At 46.6% G+C, this 21,929-nt stretch overlaps 1 protein-coding gene across 1 annotated transcript in view; it reads left to right on the plus strand.

Annotated features, from left to right (window-relative positions):
- The window catches only part of vps13b (vacuolar protein sorting 13 homolog B), a gene marked incomplete at its 5' end in the record, with an annotated part of 310,239 nt that overhangs the window by 58,328 nt on the left and 229,982 nt on the right, over window positions 1–21,929 (plus strand). Inside the window, one exon of the mRNA XM_079226893.1 lies at window positions 8,980–9,164. Coding sequence (XP_079083019.1) covers window positions 8,980–9,164 — 185 coding nt within the window. The remainder of the gene's footprint in view (window positions 1–8,979; window positions 9,165–21,929) is intronic.

The following is a 21,929-nucleotide window of genomic DNA, read 5'->3' on the forward strand; positions in this document are numbered from 1 at the left end:
AGATGAGCAAAACAGAAAAACCCATTGCAAGGGAGTAGGGATAGTAAACAAAGATGGCTGCCTCTGGGTCATTTGGTTAGCAGGCAGAAATGAACTTTCAATCCCAGTGAGGCAAAGTGCAGCTGAGAGGCATCAGGCTGTACTTATCCCTAATGAAAGGCAATGTATGTGGCCGCCAACTTCACAGAGTCTCAATTGGTCCGGCTGTTAAACCTGTTATCCCAGATGAAATCACTGCCTGCTAAAAAAAAAAAGTATGGGGGTTGGGTGGTGTTAGAAGTGCCACCTGCATCGATCTCCCCAAAAGCCTAACCTCACACCACATAAGGGCCACCTGACGGGGACAGAGCATGGAGGCGGGGCCGGGGCCCACCAAGCCACCGCCAAACCAGCAGCGGCATTCCAGTGCGGCTCGTCGCCTCGCAGGTCATAACTCAGCCCGTGCCAGCTTTTATGTGGCGTTTTTAGCAGCCCCTGTTCCTCGCTCGGCCGTTTCTGAACAGGCTAATTTCTCCAAGCATGTGGCGCTACAGGTGCATGTGTTATATAGCCTCCAAAAGCCGACTTAACTCGCACAGGTTTCTGAATGGAAAGGAACGCTGGTTCTCCCTTGATATCTAATTATTACGTTGTCAATGGCTACTTTGGTTTTTAGCACTACCTGTAGGTCTATTACTCTGTCTGGACCGGGAGTCTAGACTCTAGATTAGCTCATGTTGTGATTTATGAAGGCCGCTTGAGGCATCTGAGGCACGAGGCTTCTGGTGTGATTGTAATGCCTCATTACTCCTGTTCATAGTTAGTCATAGCGAGCTGCTCCTGGTCTGTGTCTCCCGGCACAGCCAAGCGCAGGAGGACAAATGCGTTCTGTGTCCTGCAGTGGTGAGCCGCAGACTTCCAGGTCAAATTTAGCAGATGTACACAAACGAGCGCTCGCCGGTGAGAACATCGAAGCGCGGCTGTTACATTTGTCCACTGGCCATGTTGGCAGGCGATATCGTTAACAGGCTGAATCGGAATAATCATTTTGGGCGATGAAAACTGATTTGGGAGTGGCTGCTGAGTGGAAAACTCGATCACTGTGCTCTGAGTATACATTTATATGACTTATGACGCGGATCTTGTGAATGATGTCACACACACACACACACGCAGCTTCTGCGTCAACCGTTGTTCACCCTCAAACCAAACTTTGATTAGTGTTGATTTTATAATGAAGTAATCACGTGTATTGCTCATCACGGGCTCTGTAGGCAGGGTTACGGTTACCATGAGCCGTAATGGCGGGGGAGTAATTGAATGACCTTAAAATCAGCATGTGGTTGCCGCGGTCATGCTCAGCTCTGAGTTGTGGTTCGGAGGCCAGAGGAGCAGCGGGGGAACTCATTCAGCCGAAAACAAGGCGATGCATGAAGCGGGGCACTCCCCGGCTGGTGAAGAAACACAGGGTGTTTTCAGACAGAAGAAGAAGAAGAAGAAGAAGAAAAAAGATTCCGCGAGCTGCACACTGCAACAAACCGGCTTTATGTAATAACAGGTGTGTATTAAAAGCTCCGGACTGGCACATGATGTAATATTGTTCCACTTTTCACTCTGAAGCACGGCAGTGCAGAGGGTCGTGAGCTTCAAAGGTAAAAACATCATATTCCGTGTGGCTCGGCCCGTAAAGTGTTTTGGCCAGCTTATTGGTCGACATCTGGTGTCGGACAGTTTTTTTTGGTTTCATGGCTGAGGAGATCAATGGACGTATTGAGGAGCCTTATTATTGAGGAAATGGCATCAGGGAGCTCGAGGTTTGATTGACGCCTCCATTCTGATGGAAGCTACTCAAGCATTCAGCCGCTCTGCAGGACCTGTGTTCCTCCTCATGACTGAAGTGTCATTTGGTAGCTTTAGTCAACACCGGTTTGAACTCGGCCCTAAAGTCTATATTATGGGCTGTAGCGTTCTCAAGAGGTAACCGTCGAGCAATCCAAGAATATCTGTTGAACCTGAACTACACCATGAGGATGTATGTACAGGCCAGGGCCAAGATGGTGAATTTCAGAGCAGCTGTAGATGTTTTTCGTCGACTGAAAGACTCTATTAATGCTTGAGTCAGTCATCTGAGGAACTGAAGCTTGAGGGAGGGAAAACAGTGGGAAGTAGGGAAGGGTAGATGGATTATCAGCTCCAAGTGGATTATCATCCACTGTGGTGTGCATTCCACTGTCCTCTCCTCCCTAACCGGGCCTCGCCGATGCTCAGCCGCTTCCCAGATGCGAGGAAGGATCTACAGTTGGTGTAACGAGACGCGGAGAACGCTGGTGTTACTGTGACCCCCAAAAAAACTACTAGGTTTTATTTAACCAGGCTCAGAGAAAGTATCTTTCCCTTTTTAATGACCATCTGCGTGGAGGTCAAAGGCCTTGAGACTATTACTCAGGACGACTTATTTGGATCAGAATAAAAGACAGCCGGTGCTTCCGTTGGACTGCTGCATTTGTTGCTACGGCAACGGGACGTAGAAAAGTGTGTATCCAAAAAGCACGAATGCGATTATAAAGTCTGCAGTCTCTGGACAGAGGTCTGCTATCTCTTGTGTGTCCTTATAAGGAGCCGCGTGCCCTCCACAGCTGGACATGTCGGACAGGGCAGGAAGCTACAGGCACACACACACACACACTCACACACACACACGTTACACACACTCACACCGATACGCAGGCCTCTTGATGTGTTTTCCTTTAACGCCTGATGAACCACGTCATTTTCTCGCCTTGCGGTCTGCAGCTGTCCGCACAACTTGATTAAAACATTTTGTTTAGTAATCCCTGTGTAATGAAGCCCTCTCCTGAGAATGGATCTGTGTGTGTGTGTGTGTGTGTGTGTGTGGGTGGGTGGGGGTGGGGGGTTGTGAGCACATGTGTGTGTTTTGGGTCAGGGGTGCTCCAGATGGGAGGAAGGGGAGGGACGTGTGCGTGCGTGTGTGTGCGTGTGTGCGTGTGTGTGTGTGTGTGCGTGTGTGTGTGACAGGGAGAGCGAGAGAGAGGGAGAGTGGAGTGTTTCTTTCTATGAAGAGTTTGGGCTGTTCTGGACCGATGATTGAGAAATGCACACATGGAGCACCTTTGACCCGGGGAACCACAAAGCTGTGAGCGGGGCCACAGATACAGTCCTGACTGCTAGCCAGAGCCGGCACAGGCCTGTAAAGACTTTGGTAAAGGTTAGACAATGGATGTCATTAGGGATTGTGGGTCGGCGGGTCAAACCAAATTGTAATCTTAATTGCACTGGCGGAATCACAGCGGCAAATCAACATTAAAGTAAAATACATTAAGAAACAAGATACGACAGGAAGTTCATATAAAACCTGAAGGTTAAAAAAAGTGACTTCAAGTAGAATATATGTCAAAAAAGATGGCTGCCAGTTGCTGCAAGGCTTTTACAGAGTCGCTTAATCTCACTGCGTCCCGCAAAGATTGCTTTAATACTACTAAAACTACATTTTTGGAAAATCCTCTTTATCGATCCCTTTTCTTCTTTACCTGCTCAAGTGACGGATTCACAACTCACTAGATGGATAAGTGGTGATGGCCGCTGGGAGTCATGTGTGGCGGCATTTGCTAACAGCCGCAGCTCTGGTTACATGAAACAAATTACTTTATTAGAAATGGCAGAGAAAGAGAAAAGAGTTGGAAGTGCCATTTTATTATTATTTCTTTTCCATCATTTTTCTGAAAGTTCTTTTCCCCCTTGCTTGGCTCCTTCCTCTATGTTAAGATAACATTGTTATTGAAATGCCAGCCATTCAACCCACTTGACACCCAGGTGGTAAAGGCTCCCCTCCCATTGGCCATAGGTGTTGTTGTTAAGCGCCAAGTGCTTGTATGATTTATAATGTTCATTTGGAGACTTTGCGAGACACTGTAGTGAGTCTTTTGTAGTAAGATAAAAGAGGGGACTTGAGAACTGCCCATAACTCACTCTGGTTATTTTCAAGAGGGGTCAGTGACCTTGGCTTGGAGAGATGGGGGGGAATTCTGCAATACTTCAAATCAATCTGCACCACAAAGAAAGAAAGGGAAAAAGAGAAGGTACACGCTGTCCGTCTTGCCTTCCCTCCATTTTCACTGCGATTCCCTCCAAAGAAGCTCTTGCGATTGGAAAACAATGGCAGCGGAGGGTTAGTCTAACTGTTTGTGTTGGGGGAACGTTTGTATTGATAATTAAGGTAGGGTGTGACGGTGAATGATTCGTAGGAACTCCAGATAACTTATCACTGGTCCCAAGACGGTGGCTCTGTTGTATCTATCAGACAAATATGTCGGCCCGTAACGGACGACATCGCCGCCGCTGTGGACTCGGATAAGTTAACGTCAAGAGAAAGTCGCACATTGTGAGCCGAACTGATTGACTGCTTTGTTGACTTTTTTTGTTTGGTTCACTTGGATCCAGCCTGCTTTATCCTTTTGAGCATCAGTTTATTTGGGGGTTGTGTTCCAGTTCCTGTGAGAAATGTTCCCATTCAGCTCCCATCGCGGACACGAGCCACCTGTCGGGGAGGAGCGCCTCGTCTCTTCCCCGAGGTCCACTGACACCTTGCTCCACATCGCTCGCCGACCTCCCGTTTTTTTTGGAAAGAGTGAGGGGAACCGTACAGGATATGAGTAATAACAGAAACGAACGCTCTGGAAACTGAGCGCGGGCTCCAAGCTTGTATTCTGGGATGCTGTGTAAACCATTTGAAGCAGCTGCTCTTGGCGATATTCCTTCTATCAAGGCAAGACGTTGATCTTACAAAAATACAAAATAAAGGGATTTGGGATATTGGCACCTGCAGTTAACAGGCTAGTTTGCTTAATGCTCGCTTTCTCAGGAGCATCAGAACATCCGCACCAATGCCAACATAGCCCGGTTTCAACACATTACCGGACAGAGAAATGCTCACACACTCTCCTAATTGTCTGTTCAGACACCCCAACCAGCCGTCTTTAATTAGCTGCATTTATTTTTGTCTGTTAAAGTACAAAGCAGCAACCTACTGGTTCTGCTAACCCTCAGTTTGTTCTGGAGCTTTTCCAAATGGCTTTTTTTTAATGAGACTCCCGATGTTAGGTATTATTTTACCTGCAGAATAACATATGACCTGCAAGTTTGCGGTCTCTAACCTTCTCTCGTGTTTTCTGGAGGGTTTGATTATTGTTTTTCTTGTACTCTCCGCTCCCTTTTTGCTGGGTTTGCAGAACAAGCGATCTGCCACTAATAGATGCAACTCTTCAGAGTTTGGTATTGGCAGCTAGTCTTTTTGTTGTAATGTTCCCCTGTAAGCCGGGGCCTCATTACTGCAGCTGAGCATGCTCTGGCTGAACAACCTGCTGTTATGTTATTGGACTGCACGTATGCGTGCGCAGGTGTGTACACACGTGTGCTCGTGTGACAGCATGTGTGCGTGTTGGCAAACGCTAATGCATGTGTATCTGTACAGGTATGTGCATTTTTGTGGTTGTGTGTCTGTGTGCATTTAATATGCTTGTGGTGTGTGGCCTCGAGCCCCAGCTGTGTTTGTCTAAATATAGCTGTGACCGCAGTTGGACCAGACCAGGAAGCTGATTAGCCTGAGAACCAATGGTCCAAATGGATCTCAGCTATTAGCATGTGATTCCCCAGAGGCTGTTCAAATGCCAGGTACTGAAACCTGGTGCAAGATGGCTCTCAGCCTTCTCCATGGCTAACAGAAAAATATGTAGTATTGATGCACCGGTATCGATATCAGATTTTTCCCAAGTTGCTGTTTTTTTTTTACAAGTTTTTATTTTAATAATAAATAACAATAAAAGTAAATTCATTTCTATGTAGTTTTCTGTTATATTTAGTTGTACAAAGTAAGGAAAGCAATGTTTAGGTCAACCCTGATGTTTCCTTCTACATACCAGAATGATCCCAGTCACTTCCACACACATCCTGTCAATCAAACACTGGTATCGGGGATGAAAGTCGATTTGGTGCATCCCAGATCTTTAGCGAGGGTCCTCCCTTTTAGGTTCCACTCATTAATTTTAATGACTACAAATAATTTGCCGTTCCTGCTCTATGTCCACATGTGAGCATGTACACAGAGGAAGCAGTGGAGGCAGAGCGCTCCACAGCTGGCGAGGTGTCCTGACTCCCCCTGCACAACACTGCCCTGCGGGTGCCTGATTTTGACAGGGACACTGGACAGAGGGATTTTGTGCACGGCCAGTCAGTCAGTCCACCTAGCCAAGCAGTCAGCAAGTCCGCCAAGAGGCCTGTCTTAGCCCCGGTCCAGTTCTTCGTCACTCAGTATGGCACCAACGGAGGACAGGTGGGGGAAATGAGGCCTAATGTTGTCGAAATGCACCAGAGAAAAGCTTATTTCACTGGCTGACATTGAAGCACCTCATTTTTCATAGCTCCTGACTAATTTTGATTTCCTTTTTAACATATTCCTGGTGGCCTCTGTGTTTGAATACAAAAACACCTTATTGACTCAAAGGACTACCGTGAGGTCACAAACTGCCTGTTCAATGAGGCACTGCAGTGCAAGCCAGGGACCTGATTTCTTAAATTATGACTCACGATTCAAATTGGGTTAAGGGCCCACTTCTGGTGGGTCTCCACGATATATGACTGGAAGTATGCTTTAATAGGTTTTGCTCCCCAGGCTACAGACTCTGTTTCCAACATGGATGCTCATTGTTTCGAGAGTTTTATTTAAGATATGTTTCAGTGGAGTCGTTTGCTGCTGCTGCTGGTATAAGTACTTCAATCGTTACCTCTTGGGAGACTTTTTGTTTCCCTCAGAGCCTTTGTGGTAACAGTGGAGGAGCTGCCTGCCAGAAAGCTGTTTACCATGTTGCAGCAAGAAACACTGTCTGTGCCAGCTACTTAATGAAATCCGATGAGTGTCTGGCTGTCCTCACATCCCGCATTCCCAAAACACCCTAATGAGAGTTTCTGCTTCTCATTTAGCTCCGAAGATCCAAGTCTCTGTTCGCAAGGAGTTGGGCACAATATAATAAAAACAGGTGCACAATTAAAGTTTTTAGACGACCGCATGCACATGACAGCTCCCCCGAAACGCCGTAAACACTGGAATAAGCCAACAAACTTTCATCCCTTGCCAGTCCTCTCATTGAAGTGGCTTTGCAGGCACATTTGCTCTGCATGTGGGGGACATTGTTGTTGCCGGGGTCGCCTTCACTTTCTTTTGTTCCGTGGCGATATGTGCTACGTGTACACACACACACACACACACACACACACACACACACACACACACACACACACACACACACACACACATATATATGAACACAAAAACATGTGAAAATGGGGTTGATTGATGTCTTGCTGTATAGCATGCAACAGTAGTGATTTCTAATAGTGGAGAGGCATGACATGGCATGGTTCACCGTGGTGCCAAACGCACCATGTGTTTCCAGGGAATAAAAAAAAAAAAGTATATGCGTGCTGCTGAGGTGAACTCATTGACCCCGTCAGGTTTGGGACTTTCTATCTGCCTTTGATTCTCCTGCGCTCTTACATCTCTCTTTATCAAGCTCTCTCTCTAGCGTTGTGTCTCACACGCACACACACACACACACACACACACACACACACACACACACACACACTCCGAGGCAGCAGGCAGTTAAGAACTCCTGGGCCCTGCCTTAACAGCTCATGTCACCCCGCCGAACCACCCAGGAGCAGAGAATAAAAGGGAAAGATAGAGAGAGGGAGAGAGGGAGCGACGCTGATGAGTTAAACGATCGCAGGGCTGTAGAGCAACCCCTGCAATATGAAGCCCGCATTCTGGACCGGGGACCAGACTCAAAAGGATGTGTTGCCGAAGCGCCGCTGGGATTAGTCACAGTTCTATTTGTTTCACCGAAAGCTCAGCGGGCAGCGGCCTTTTGCTTCCACCATATTCAATTCAGTTGATTTTGTATTGCCCAAAATCACAAACTACAAATTTGCCTCAGAGGGCTTTACAGAAGTGTACACATACGACATCCTCTGTCCCGGGACCTCACAGTCGTATATGGTATAGTATATGTAGTCGAGGGAGCACGTGCACACACACACACACACACCAAGTAAATGTGTGTCCAGGCAGAAGAGCGGAGTGGAACCAAACTTGTTTTGCAGAGTTTAGTTCAGGCTCCCTGGGTGTTTTTCCAGTGAACAGAGGGACGCAGAAAGAGGGAGGGACAGAGAGAGGGAGAGAGATAAGGAGGACATAGATTGGTAGTCATGACGATGTGCTCCATCACTCTCGACGCCACACCTTTTGTGCGTGTGTGTGTGTGCAATGACTTCACATCATCAATAGAAAAAGATCCCCGGAGACCCGATTCAGGGATTTTAATGGTGTGTGTGTGTGTGTGTGTGTGTGTGTGTGTGTGTGTGTGTGTGTCTCTCTCTCTCTCTCTCTTTCTCTCTTTCTCTCTCGACTGTTTGTGTGTGTCAGATGATAAATGAGAGCATGGTCCACTGAGGTTGTGATGGACAGGGGCCTGGAGGACTCCATCCGACTGTGCTGTTACCTCATCCCCCTGAACGCTCAAGTCATCAGCTTGTCACACACACACACACACTCTCTCTCTCCCTCCCCACTCTTGGAGACAGATGAAATGTTAAATGCGTAGAGATTCTTTTTCGGGGTCGGGTTTCTGGGCTGCACATCCCTTCACATAAATCATCATCACAGTTTTTGACGGAGGGGAGAGAGAGGGGTCGGCAAACTGAGTCCTACCTGCCAAGTGACTAAGGAAAGCTTGGCGCTCTCTCGGTACTTCTTCAACTCTCTGTTGGAGCGCGTCTCTACCTATGTGGCCCCTCGTGCTATCAATGAGCTGTTTCATATCGTGATGTGATATTGGTGGAAGTCATGAACCATTCGTTTCCACCGGTGTCCATTTCATTAATTTCACTAACCCTGTCTTTCTTCCTCTAAATGTCGCCCTCTCGCAGGAGCAAAAGGTCTTCCGTCCCTACCACAGAGTGTATCTTTGAGCTCCCCCACTTCGTGGTCCAGGCCACGAGGGCCCAGACGCTTCTGCTGCAGGCGATCTGTCAGAGCTGGACCCACAGCGTGGTCAACGGAGCCCCGTCGACTCTCAGCGAAAGCCTGCTCCGTGAGGTGTACAGAGCTCCAGGTAAACGGCGGCTGACTTGGCTCGGAAACCAGCTTGACCTGTTACTTGTCCACATATCTGCACTGCATGTAATTCACTTGGAAGTAGTTGGGGAAATCTGTGTGATGATGAATACGTTCTTTTTCGAGTGCATGCGTTTTTAATTGCTTTGCATGACAATGGGAAATACAAAACGCAGAAGATAAATGCCGCCTTTCGCAGCTTATTCTGTATTTCACTCGGGACCAGGCGAGCTACATTACTTTGTTCATCTGGTCTCTTTCAAGCCATTGTGTTAGATGTTTATGCGTTCATCATTGTAGTTGATTTATTCAAGCTCATGAAGTACATTTACTGTCTTTTGTTTGTTTTGTCCTCCATAAAGTCAAGCTTGTTTCTCTGTACCACCAAAGTGTCAAGAGAGATATATGGAGCTGGCTGGAGCTGAAAGTGATTTGACTCTGTTATGAAACATGTTTTACAGTTGTTTCTCATGTGGCAGACATCATTAGACCCAAACCAAGTCAACTTGATAGGAGCTAGTTAGCTCTGGGCAAATTGGCCGCAGACTCAATACCAGGAACGCAGCACATACCCAGAGCTGTAGGTCTCCTGTGCCCAGTGTGGGGTAGTGGACCTGCAGCCAAGGCAAGGTACCTCTGAAAAGGGTTTTACGCTTCGTGTCACCTCGGATGCCTTAATGGTCAAATAATAAATCTTGCCCCTTGTTAATGAAAGGGAGGGGAGGCTGAATTCCATAAAACAGTAGCGTTTCTCATGACGGTAGCATCTGGACAGTCCTCAGGAGGGCCGGGGATTTTCCAACTCATTAGGATCATGTTGTTTGGTATGCCGTCAACATTCTCCCTCGGCCGAGTCGGCCAAGCTACCTTTTTCACCGTTGCGCGGCCGCCAACATTTATGAAACCGGTCTCCCGTGGAGTGAAGTCAAATATTCCTCTCCCCCTCACTCTTGCCTTGCTCTTGGAACGCGGCTCGGATAGAAACGCTGAGAAACATTTGCACATCTGGTCCGCGTGCTGGCAGGTTAGAAAAAAGAGCAGTGCGGGAAAAAAGTAAGAGTTTGGGTTTCGCAGGCAAGAGAGAGTGAAGGGGGAATAGGTGATGTGTTGTGTAAGTATATGTTTTGCGTGGGGGGGGGGGGGGGGGGGAATTCTGCAATAATTCCAATGATATAACCAGAGATGTCTGGTGGCGTATCTGCTTTTGAAATTGCGGTGACACTCATGGGCCTTAAAGAAGATGTTAGCTGTCCCGATCTCTCTCAATCTCTGGCCGTGACAGCTTAAGTGCGGAGGAGAAATGGAAAATGAGGAGACGCAGAGGAGATGAGGACCAGAGGTAGCGGAGTGTTGTGAACTCTTCCTGTGAAGCCTCCTGCACAGCGCCGGCTCCCGTGGGCCGCAGTGTCACGATGGGAGTTTGTTTCTTTAACGACACAAAAGCTCGCTGGAGGCAGCTCTCTTCACTTTGACATCCTTTAAACCTACCTAACGATGGACACGGTGGGGGACTGCGCTGTTACACTTCAGACCGCTGACTTGGCCCTTCCAGACCACTTCCAGGCCCTTATCACTTACTTGGCCCTTCTGCACGGTAAAAATAATCTCAGCGGTGGCGGATGCAGATCTGGATTCAGATTTAAGTCCTGCAGTCGTTTGTTTGTTCTTGTGTAACCCAACCAAGTCATGATGCCACTGCCAGAACACACGCACACGCACACACACATTGAGGCCAAACACCCAACATGGCATACTGAAGCTGTTCACTTCCATGTGCTTTTTCTTTTTTCTTTTTTTCATTCTTTTAGGAATTTCTCCTCCCTCGTAGCCGTTTGATGTCACAAGGTTTTGCAATAGTGGAAGGTGTTTCATATCGAGGTCTAGCTGATAACACAGATGGTCAGTGTCCTTCGCGGGGGAGCCGTTCGGGTATAAGATTTCATTCCCTGTCCAAAAGGAAATTCCACGATTCAGCAAGGAAGGGGGGTAGTGGTGGACTCGACAGAGTTTCGGTTTTAACCTCAAGGTACTGACAGACTGTAAAAATGTTCTTCAAAGTAATTGGTGGACTCAGATTAAAAGCAACAGCCAAGAGACTTAAAATCATTGCAGCTGACTGGAACACGGCCACCGGGACTTCTAAGACCGCTCGGTGGCAGCGACGCAGCGAGCAGCGTGTGGCCTGTGTGGGAAGATGTTTAGTGAAGGCAGAAAACTGAGTCTGTCAAACAACCGTCTGTAGGACGCCGTTGATTTCCCACGCTGCCGTCTAGTGAGTCTTCCTGCGATGACGCATCACTGCAGTGATCTCCCTCTGTGCGTGCCGGTGGAGCTGGTGTTGTGTTTTATTGTCGAGCTCTGCAGCAAACGCCGCGTCGCACTTCAATGGGTCAGGTTGTCTGGTGGGGACGGAGGAGTCGACACAGCGGCCTTGTAAAGAGGTTTAGTGTGTTTGCTTTCAAGCAGATTTCTTTTTAGTTTAGAGGGTTTGATTTATATTTAGTTTTGTAGTGTGGCTTCAGCCGCAAGGGGCCATAGACCCCTGCAGCAAGCACACTTCATGTTCTCCTGCGGGCCTAATAATAATCATAGTCCCACAAAACCTTGGCGCGTATCTCCTCATTGCCAGCACATATGTCAAAATACATCAAAACGTGTGGCCTGATTGGGAATCGTGTGCTATGACTTTTCTAAGAGATTCGACCGGGCGTTTTCCCGAAAAGCGCGAAAAACTGCGAGAAATTGTCCCATTCACTTGAATGGGGTTTCGGCGTGAAGAGAGCAAAAAAAAACACTCATCTTTGTGCCCACAGTGACTCGCCATAATTTAGCGTAGAGAAATGATTTAAAGTTTAAAACGTTGACAAAAGTCTGGAGTTTATTTGCCCAATTGGGCATTTTTTGATAGCTAGCACAGTTTTCATGTAATTATTGTTCAAGTTTAGGAAAATGTGGGGACCATTTCAGAGTTTACAATGGGTGTGTATGGAGCAGGTTAGAGTGACAATGTCATCGCTAGAGCACGGAGGAGCTTCCGACTCTTGTATTTTGCCATTCACTCCAGAATATTTACTTTTGAGGCATAATTTATATATGAAAACGTTGGAAATATTGTGCTTGTGGTACACATGCGTCGTGGAATCCAACAAACGAATACTGTTTTGTCAGCAAGCCTGAAAGCGACATGAAGTCCAGCCAACTGCTCCATCAACCTCCATGTTAAATCGGACCACAATTTTCTCTCATGACGGAAACGTGAGCACTTTACAAACTGAATTTACGCTCTCATTTCTAAATTCGTACAAATATTTAAGTAAACGGAAACGTTCTCAGAAGTCTTGTGCTTCTCATGATTGCGTTATTTTCGCGATGGGATTCACGGTTGTCTGTCAAATACAATAGTTTGAAAGGTTGTTTTCTCATTAAATCCACAGTCCAGTCTCCCTCTGACACAGTGACACAGCTGCTTCCAGTTAGCCAATCAGGGCTGCCACCACGACAACCGGTGACACAAACGCAGGAGGATCTCTGGTGAATGTACTATATTAGAGATTTGAGCATGTTTTTGCCTCAAAATCTGGGGTTTAACAGATGGTTTGGTAGAAAATCTGCACACACATATGACTTGGAGATATTCAGTCAAAGGCATTGTAACGCCTCCTGTCTGTCCATGATTTAACTGTATCTTAACATAAAGCACAAATGAGGATTATTGTATTAAATAGAAAATAAATACACAATTGTACACAATATTTGTTTATGTAATCACGTGATATGTTGCAGCAAAGTGCTGTCCCATTCATATTTACACCATCAAGCCCTCACAGCTAATGTTGGCATATATAAATAATGTACCTCAATAACACATCTCACTACCGGTAAAGTATATATATTGCGACGTTTTACGGCAGTAGAAGCCACACTTTCAAAATTTCTCGCGAAATTTTCTAGTTCTCATTATTATCTGCCAGTTTAATGAAATCTTCTCAGTAAAGAAGTAGAAATGAACCACCAGAGTAGGGTTTACATTTTGTACTACTTTATCATCTGAAAAGATGTCATCAATTCACGCTTAGACATTTAACAGAAGCGTTAATTCGGCGTACTAGTGTTTTGCAGCTCCGTCCTGCTGCATTCGCCTCCAGTTTCCAACAAAACCTGCTCTTTCTTTCTGTTTTACCTTTTACTCTCGTCCTTTCTTTCCATCTTTTCTGAGCTATTCTATTCCACCAACTTGTTATTTTCCCTCCTCTGACTGTGTATATATTTTATTCTGTTTCTCCTCTCCCCTGTGACCGCCAGCTCGTCCTTTGTTTATACTTCCCAGGATGCTTTCGTGGTTTCGCAGTAGCAGCAGTAGTGGTAATAGCAGTGGAGAGGCGCCAGTAATTCCTGCCCTTCCACCGCTCCCATCCTCTGCTAACCTCAGATCCAGCGACACGCTGACCACAGTGACCTCCCACACGCTACTCCGGTCTGCATGCACTCCAGTGAGTGTACGCCGTGTGTGAGCGTGGATAATCTTGGTTCAGTGCATCTCGGCGAATATTTTGATATACTGTGGCTGAGAAGTCGGTATGAATTTGTATTGGTGTCCGTTACGCGTTACATTAGCCCAGAATCTTGTAGAAAACATGCCATATATAAGATATATTCTTTACATTGCCATGAACCCACACTACAGTATATGTATGTTGTAGTGTCTCTCATCTTCTCCCTGTTGATAATACCGTCATCAGCTCTCGCTATGTGGCTCAGTGGTCACCTGCAGATCACAACATGGTGATATATGGCCCATGTATTCTAAATATTGCCTGTATTATCGCTATGTGAGAGTAATCATCTAGTCATTTGTGTGTGGGATGCTTTTTGTGTCTCGGCTGATTCAACAGGAATCACAAGTCCAGGCTGCGTCCTTGGGTCCGTGACATTGCAGTCGACACGTTAGACGGCTCATTATAAAAGACGGATGCTGTTGCCTGTCCGTTCCTTTCAAACGCAGCCAGAGGCAGAAGGGCTTCACACCACGAGTCTGTTCCTGCTTGCATTATTTGCTTACTGACTAGTGGCGGAGCAATATTTTACTTATTGTTTTTAGGTCACTGGCATCCTCCACAAGTACTACATCATGATGGATCAAATCTGTGTTGTTCTGTGTATGTCAGAGTGACGGCCACAATGTGCACCAGTTAATCCCCATCCCTCCAGTGCTATTAACTTTCTACAATCCGCTCTTTCCCCCTGCAGACCAGTGAGGCTTGATCCATGCACTTCCCTGTTTTAGTGTCTTGCGAAAGGGCCGCGATTAGAAACACAAAAGATCAAGGTAATTTAAACAAGCATAACATTGGCATTTCCACCACTGATGGATTCCGCTTTAATGCAGCGACCACAGCTGCTTTCCTGGCCACAGAGCTCCGCGGTGGTCTGTTGGAGGACAAGAGGAGGGGCAGGGGGGTCTGGTAGTAGAAGTCGGTTGGTGGTGGTCACCAGACGTGCTCGAGATGATTGCTGGGTGATATACGAGCTGTGACATAACTTCAGCGTGACAGATATAGGGTGGGGGGGGAACAGAGGAAGAGAGAGAGTGAACAATATAATGAGCAGAATGAAAAATGAAAGTCGGAGGGAAAACGAGGCATGAAGGGAAAAGAGTGACAGGGGAGAGCGAGGGGTGGACCTCAGTGCCCAGAGACTGGCCATTGGTTCTCTTTATTAAACCCAGCTTTTTCACCTAATTGAGTGTCAGGTTAGACACGCACACACACACATCAAGAGAGGTGCATATGCACAGATGCATGGCCATCTCCATATTTAGCAAATCCTATATGTGCTCCCGTTACGGCGAATGGCAGCGAGAACGTTTGGACCCAGCGAGCGCATGCTCTCACCGCACTGCGACTGGAGGCACGTTGAAGATGAGAGTCATGCTCTCACTCCGAACTGTATCATTATTAAAACAAGTCTTTTGTTTTTACAAGTCCCCCCCCCCCTACAAATACAGCGGGGGATGGGACGGCCGGGAGGAGAGAGTTGAAGAAAAGAAAAAGACCGCTCAAGGTTGCGTCAAGGAGACTTATTTATACTTTTTTTCTTCACACTGATATTTCCCATCGCTTCGGAAACAGAACGCGGCCTCCGAGAAGGCCAAGTCAACAATGGTCATTACGCGGTTTTGCACAGTATGGAATAAAGGCTGCTCCTGTCATGGCCGGCGGTTCACATCCCTGTGATCTGACTGCCTTCAGGAGCACATGGGGTCCGACGCAAACGCTCACCCGTAAGTCGGTAATAGCTGTGTTATTGTATGGGGGAAAGTGTCAATTTTCATATCGCTCTGTCACCTCCGTTAACTAATCCCTGGTATGCGTTGTCTGGTCCCAGAATGTCCCCGTCTGTCTTCCCTCCTTTCTCGGCGCTTCTCTCTCTGCCCACAGTGCAGCTGTTGGCTGGTAGCATAGTCCTGGCCGCTCCGTTCTCCACCGGTTTCCTGTGCAGTTTTTGGCCGACACGTTGCTCTTCCTCACAACCTCTTCCATCTATTAATCGAGACAAGCCATAGGAACATGCAGCTTTGCCCTGTCATATACCGGGGCCCGTACACTTAGCTCATGGAGATTGTTTTGATAGTCCTCTTTCATTGTTCCACAATGAAAGCGAAAAAGGGAAGGAGCTTTTTTTTTTGGTGCTTTTCCCCCCCCCACCCCTCGCTCTGCGGTTGTCACAAATGTCAGTAAAGAGATGGGAAGCCTAATGAAAACCCTGATGTCTGTTTCAGCATGGCCCCGGCCCCCCTCGCTCAAGTACCCCTGCTTCTTTGAAGAAGTAACTTATTGGTTTCCAGAGAAATTTCTGCCTGTCTACTTGTCTGCTTCACGGATTGACATCGGGGCAGGAAGAAAGCAGGGAGGCAGCGGCAAGAGAGTTCGTCTACGCAACCTTATTTCTGACATTAAAAACACATCGTGTCAGCATCAGAGACGCGATAAATAAATCTTGGATGGAACATGAGACGGTTCTTGTCAATGAAAACTTCAAAAAGCCACAGACGGCCCTCGCTCCACTCCTGGCAGATTTGTGATGATTATTTAAGTCGATCCAGACTCGGCCCTTCCTCCTTTTCCTTTTGTCTTCCGAAAGGCTCTCTGCTCTTTCTCCGTCGCTCGCTTCGAGCTAACGAGAGATGCAATACAGGAGGGCTTGTGTTGTGTCATCCCACAGATTACAGCGATTATTGTCTTTTATGGGACGAGAGGAACAGAAAGGGTCTGAGGTCTGCTCCTCCATTAATAAACATCTCAAGTACATTTTTGCCACATAAACACACACACACACACACACACACACACACTCAGGGGACATCAGGCTTGATCGACTAGACTCTTCATTCATCATTCTCTCCGTCCTCACACTGTCTGCTGGCTTCTGAACGGAATATGATATTTAAAAGAAATCAGAAGTCTACTGATACTGTGCCAGGGGGTTTCTCTCCCCTGTTTGTCTGAATTGTAGCCCACTTTTCTGTCACGGGAAATAAGATGGGATTCCACTCATGGTGGATGATCCCATTGCAGGATCTGGAAACCTGGAGTTTCAGGCTAACTTTTTTTATTTCTGCTCCCTATCTGAGTCATTGATGGTTTCTCAGAAGGCATCGCTCCACTCACCACTAAATCCAATATGCCAGTACAGCACTTACATTGGTGGTTGATCTCAAAGATCTATGGTGTTCTTTAGAAACCTGGCGGACCATCGTAGTCGAGTGGGGCGGATTAGTTAGCTGGCCGAGTTTGGGTAGAACAGATTTAGATTAATTTAGAGCCCCCCCCCCACGGAGGGAAAACTGAAATATGATGTAAAAAAACCCCGGCAGCTGTGGTTTACGAAATGTTACCATGGTACGTTTACATGCCCCAAATATTCAGTTTTTTGCCCTTATTCCGAAAAAGACCATAGTCCTACTAATCTTTTTACATGACTAACGATGCATATTCCCTTTAATGTGTCCTCATCATCAGAGGATCCCACACACAACGTCTTTCTCGGCTGTGTTTGACGGGTCGATGCCCTAATAGCTCATCACGTGAACTACAGAAAGGGAACCATGTGGTTCCAGCTCGGTGGACTTGTTTCCCCGTGTGACCTCAGCCTCCCTCTTCCTTCAACCACCTTCTTGAAAAGGTTCCAAAGACCTGTTGATGTCAGTCCTTCATCATGTTTAGAGTGGTTTGTTTCTCCTTTCTCCTCTGCAGACTATTGGCTGGTTGGTTTGTGTTCACAGAGCCGGTGGTCAACAGGAAGGAGGGCGAGGCCGTGAGACCCTCTGAGACCCGCATCCCAATGTCAACATGTCCAAAGAAAGCTCCTGAAGATGAATGATGATAACGTGTTCCACATGTCTTAGTCGGGAAATGCTTAGTTGGCAATACGGCCCAATTCAGAATATACAAACGGAATATAATTTTACATGAGCCCTAGCAAAGTCCGAATTTTGTCTTATTCAAAATAAAAGTGGAATCAATAGTACAGTTATGCTGCGTTCACACCAAAAGCATTGCGAATATCAAGAGTTGGAAAATGTCAACTCGCGCGAATGAAATTTGCGTTGTTTGCAACCATTTGCGTCTGTGCATTGACTTTGCATGCAATCTACTTGCGCAAAAAATTCGCAGCGCTTTTGGTGTGAATGCAGCATTATAGTCTGGTATTCATAGTTATATTGTATATTATAGGGATGGCTTTGCATTTCTAGATGTATCAGTGACTAAATAGAATAACTGCATATACATTTTTCACATACTAGTGTAAATAGTGAGGGATAGTACATGATAAATAAGTAAAAAAACAGCTTATTTAAGTAATGAAATGGCTTAACAACACGTTTAAGAAGTCCACGTATGCACAAAGCAGTGAGCATCACTGCGACAGAAAACAAAATGCACTGTAAGCGGAATGGGCTTTAAAGCACCCACAGCAGAAGCTACTAAGCCCAGAATCAGTGACAGCCCCAAATAAATCTGTTTGTATTTATGTCATCTGGTCGTGTCTGCAGCGCTGGCTCCCCGCTGTGAGCCAAGCGTCCCCATCTAAGGGTTGCGACTCGTGCCGACCGAGCACATAGCTCCACGTCACGAGGCCATAAATTTCCACTGCGACTCCCATTTGAAGTGCCTCGGCAGCAACCGGAGAAAAAAAAAGAAGAAGAAGAAGAAAACACATCACGTCTTGGCTGCCACCACACAGACACAGTCTGCCCCCGCAAAGCTGAAGGCATACATATTGATCTCGGTGGAACATTGATAAACAAGAGCTCTCTGCTTGATTTCCCTCTAATACGGTTAAGCCTGAGAAAGAGAGCAAGTGTGTGCAGTCACAGTCAGAGAGGGAGAGCAGTAATCCAGAGCTGCGTCTCAGTGACGGAGGGGCTGGTTTTAGTGTCATTAGCTGCGGTCTGTCGTTTCAAGCATCTCTCTCTCGCGGTGGAACCACACTGGCATTCCACCCTGGCTGCGACTTCAAAGTCAGAATGCCCCCGTTTCTTGCGCTAACCAAATTTGTCAGGGCAGCATTAGGCCGGGGATCTGGGAGATTGAGAGGCAGGCCCTCTCATCCAGAACTGTGTTTTAATGGCCTATCTCACCGCCGACTAATCATCTCCCTTACAAGTGGCAACGAGGGAATCCTCCATGTCACAGCACATGTTCCTCTATCACTCTCCTCACATCTGTCTCCTACTCTCTCATCGTTCTCACTTCTTCTAAAACTCTTTCACTCGGCCCCCCCCTCAAACCCACCCCGTCTCCCGAACCCCACCGCCTGGGCCCATTAGTGTTGGCCAAATTGCTTCCGCATGAAGACTCCTTAATTGTAGTAATTCGGTGGCAGAGAGAACCAAGGGCTCGAATGTGCGGAGAACATGTGTCACTGCTTTAGCGGGCAGACGGAAAGGCAGGCAGCACCTGGAGGGGATGGTAATCATGGAAATTAGACCCCCAGCCTCCGCTACCACCAGCACTTACACCCCATCACTGTCTTACTACCACCACCACTGTTACAGGCAGCATAGCCCACACTCTAACTGTGTGTGTGTGTGTGTGTGTGTGTGCGTGTGTGTGGACACTTGTCCACTCGCCCGCCTAAGGCCTTTACAAACTGCCGGTGTTGTTTTTCGTGTGATCGATTCACACGCCAAAATATTTTTCAAACACTTGTTTTTTGTCGTGACTTCTTTCACACAGTATGCAGATTTGACGTGGCAGGAAAGCGCTGCTTACTTTCATTTGTTTTAGCTTGAGCGGTGCGATGGAAGCACGCGATGGTGTGTCACGACATGGAGGCTCAGTAGAACCAAGCCACAGCAAACATGAACAGCAGCCTCGAAATAAACATTTGTAAAATGCACTAATAGAGAATCAGGAGTTATTTCCCTGCGAGGAAGGCGGCAGATCAACGGTAGATCCGGGTATCTTTATCTGAATTCTATACTCAGAAGTTCCTTTTTTTTCTTCATAATCGGGCCCTTCCTCCAATGCTGAACCCAATTCTCTTGGAGCATATCAGATCCACTTCTACCTTTCGTACCCTTCACAATAAAAGCTGTACACACACTGCCTAACTCAGATTGTACTCTGAGCATTTCCCTCAGAGGAAACTCACTAAGATAGTTTACAGTAGCTTCGGCTGTGCAAAGCTTGACCTCAGACGGACTACCAGACGCCGGTAGATGGTCCGCTGCAAACCTGTTCAAACCTTTTATTGAAAAACTATTGCAGCGCTGCTGCCTTGATGAGTATTTTTGATTTGAAACATTTGCCGCAATTTTTCTTCTTCCTCCAACTGCCTGAGTTTAGTTAAAAATCTCTCCTCTGGGTCTGTTGCTGTAGAATAATTGACTGATGAAGGTTTTCTACATACTATATATATATATCTATATATATACAAACTGTGTGTGAGCTTGTTTAGTTATTTAGCAATGGCAGCTAGCGCTCACTGCTCATGTTCTGCCCAGTTCCTGTTCCGGTTAATTACATAAACTACATTTGAAAAAGAAAATTGCTTTTGCTGCTACCTGAAATATAAAATGCACGTGTGCGCAAAGGAAGTTTTCCTGCTAATTCCATTAAGTTTAAGGCCGTAAGATTTACTGTAACAGCTTTTCATTTATTGACTCGAGGCTGACTTATCTTTTCATGCCAGTTGCTGATAGAAAGTAGAACATTTAGTTTCCATGAACAATATCCCAACCTCTCACGAAGTGAACAAGCCTCTCCCACCCTGAGAACCATCTTCTGGTGTGTGAATGAGATCTTGCTTCAAAGCGATCGTCTCCCCTGCAGTCCCGTGTTCGGCGACTGCCAAAGCGGCTCTCGTCTCAGATTTAACCGCTGGACAAAACCCACTACTGGTTCACCTTGTCTGCTTTCCTGTGCCACTTTTCTCTGCATGTGTCTGTGTTTTCGCTGTGTGTCAGTGCTGGGCACGGCGCCAGCAGACCTCCTGCTCCTACTTACTGCTTCTACTTCAGCCCTTCCTGACTTAGGAGAGACAGTTATTGTTTCTGCATCAGCACTTAATGGCTCAGCTGGCTGCTTTTGGGTCTACCCAACTTGTCCATGTCTACCTCCCTTTCTGTCAGCTGTGGGCCCGTTGCCAGACTTGGAGCTTTTAGCACTTTAGGTTCTCTTTTCTTTCCCTGTCTGTCTTTGTCTCACAACTTGTCCATTAGGGCTTGGCGATGTGTACATCCTCTTGTCAGCTGATCGTCATCCCATATAAAACGGATCCCGAATCACGGTAATACATGCCAGGGTCTGCTAGTCTGAAAAGCAGGGGAACTCTTCACTCATGACTCTAATGTGACTGAGTGGAGGTGTTATGCCTTGAATCATAACACAGCTTTAATATGCTGTACCTGCTTATCTTTCTATTTGTGCTCACGCTTCAACCTTTAGTAATAAAGGCAGTTTAAGCTTTTGCATCAGCTTGTAGCGGCTCCTCTGGAGGCTTTCTACAGTTCAAGAAACACGCATTTTAAAAAGCCTTTCCACACAGGAAGGAGGACCTTCGCTTCCTCATCTTGCAACATTTCTGTATTCTCATTCTGCCCTCCTACAACGGTTCCTATGTATCTTCCATTTTTCATGCATTTCTCCTACAAAGGCCAGCAACACGTGTCAATTTAATGTAAAATATACTTCCGTCTTCACAAGGATCTTAGTTGGGTTGAGGCAGCAATGCTACTTGGTTGGGTTTAGGAAAAGATCGTCTCTTGGGTTAAAATAACCTTGGAAGGGCCGCGACTACATTTTGCCAGTTATGTGGCAAAAACAATCAACGTTGACTTCTCGTTGGGAACGAACAGCGGCTGTTGGACCCGCTGGATCGTGTGTGTGCTTTTGCTTTCTTCATACTTCCTCGATTATGATTATGTGGATAACGTACAACATGGTTTCGTGAGCTATCTTCACATTCCTGCACTTTATTTGTGGAACGTTCAGCTATGAACGGGGGATGAGGCCAGCCGGTCTCATGCACGTGTCCTGGCTTAATTGGTTACAAATAAAATGAAGACATTTCCAGAGCATTAGAAGCGAAACTTGCTGAGTATTCCTGAGGTTTTATACCACAAGTGTTTTGTGAATGCAGGCCGACTCCAACACGGTGTGTCCTGTTTTAAAATGGTCTGGTCTGGCATTACAACTTTCCCATACCATTCCTCAAAGCAGTGAGAGTAGGACATGTTGGAATGTGTAAAACATGGCAA

Source organism: Taurulus bubalis, assembly GCF_910589615.1.
Source record: "Taurulus bubalis genome assembly, chromosome: 12".
In the NCBI taxonomy this organism is placed as follows: domain Eukaryota; kingdom Metazoa; phylum Chordata; class Actinopteri; order Perciformes; family Cottidae; genus Taurulus; species Taurulus bubalis.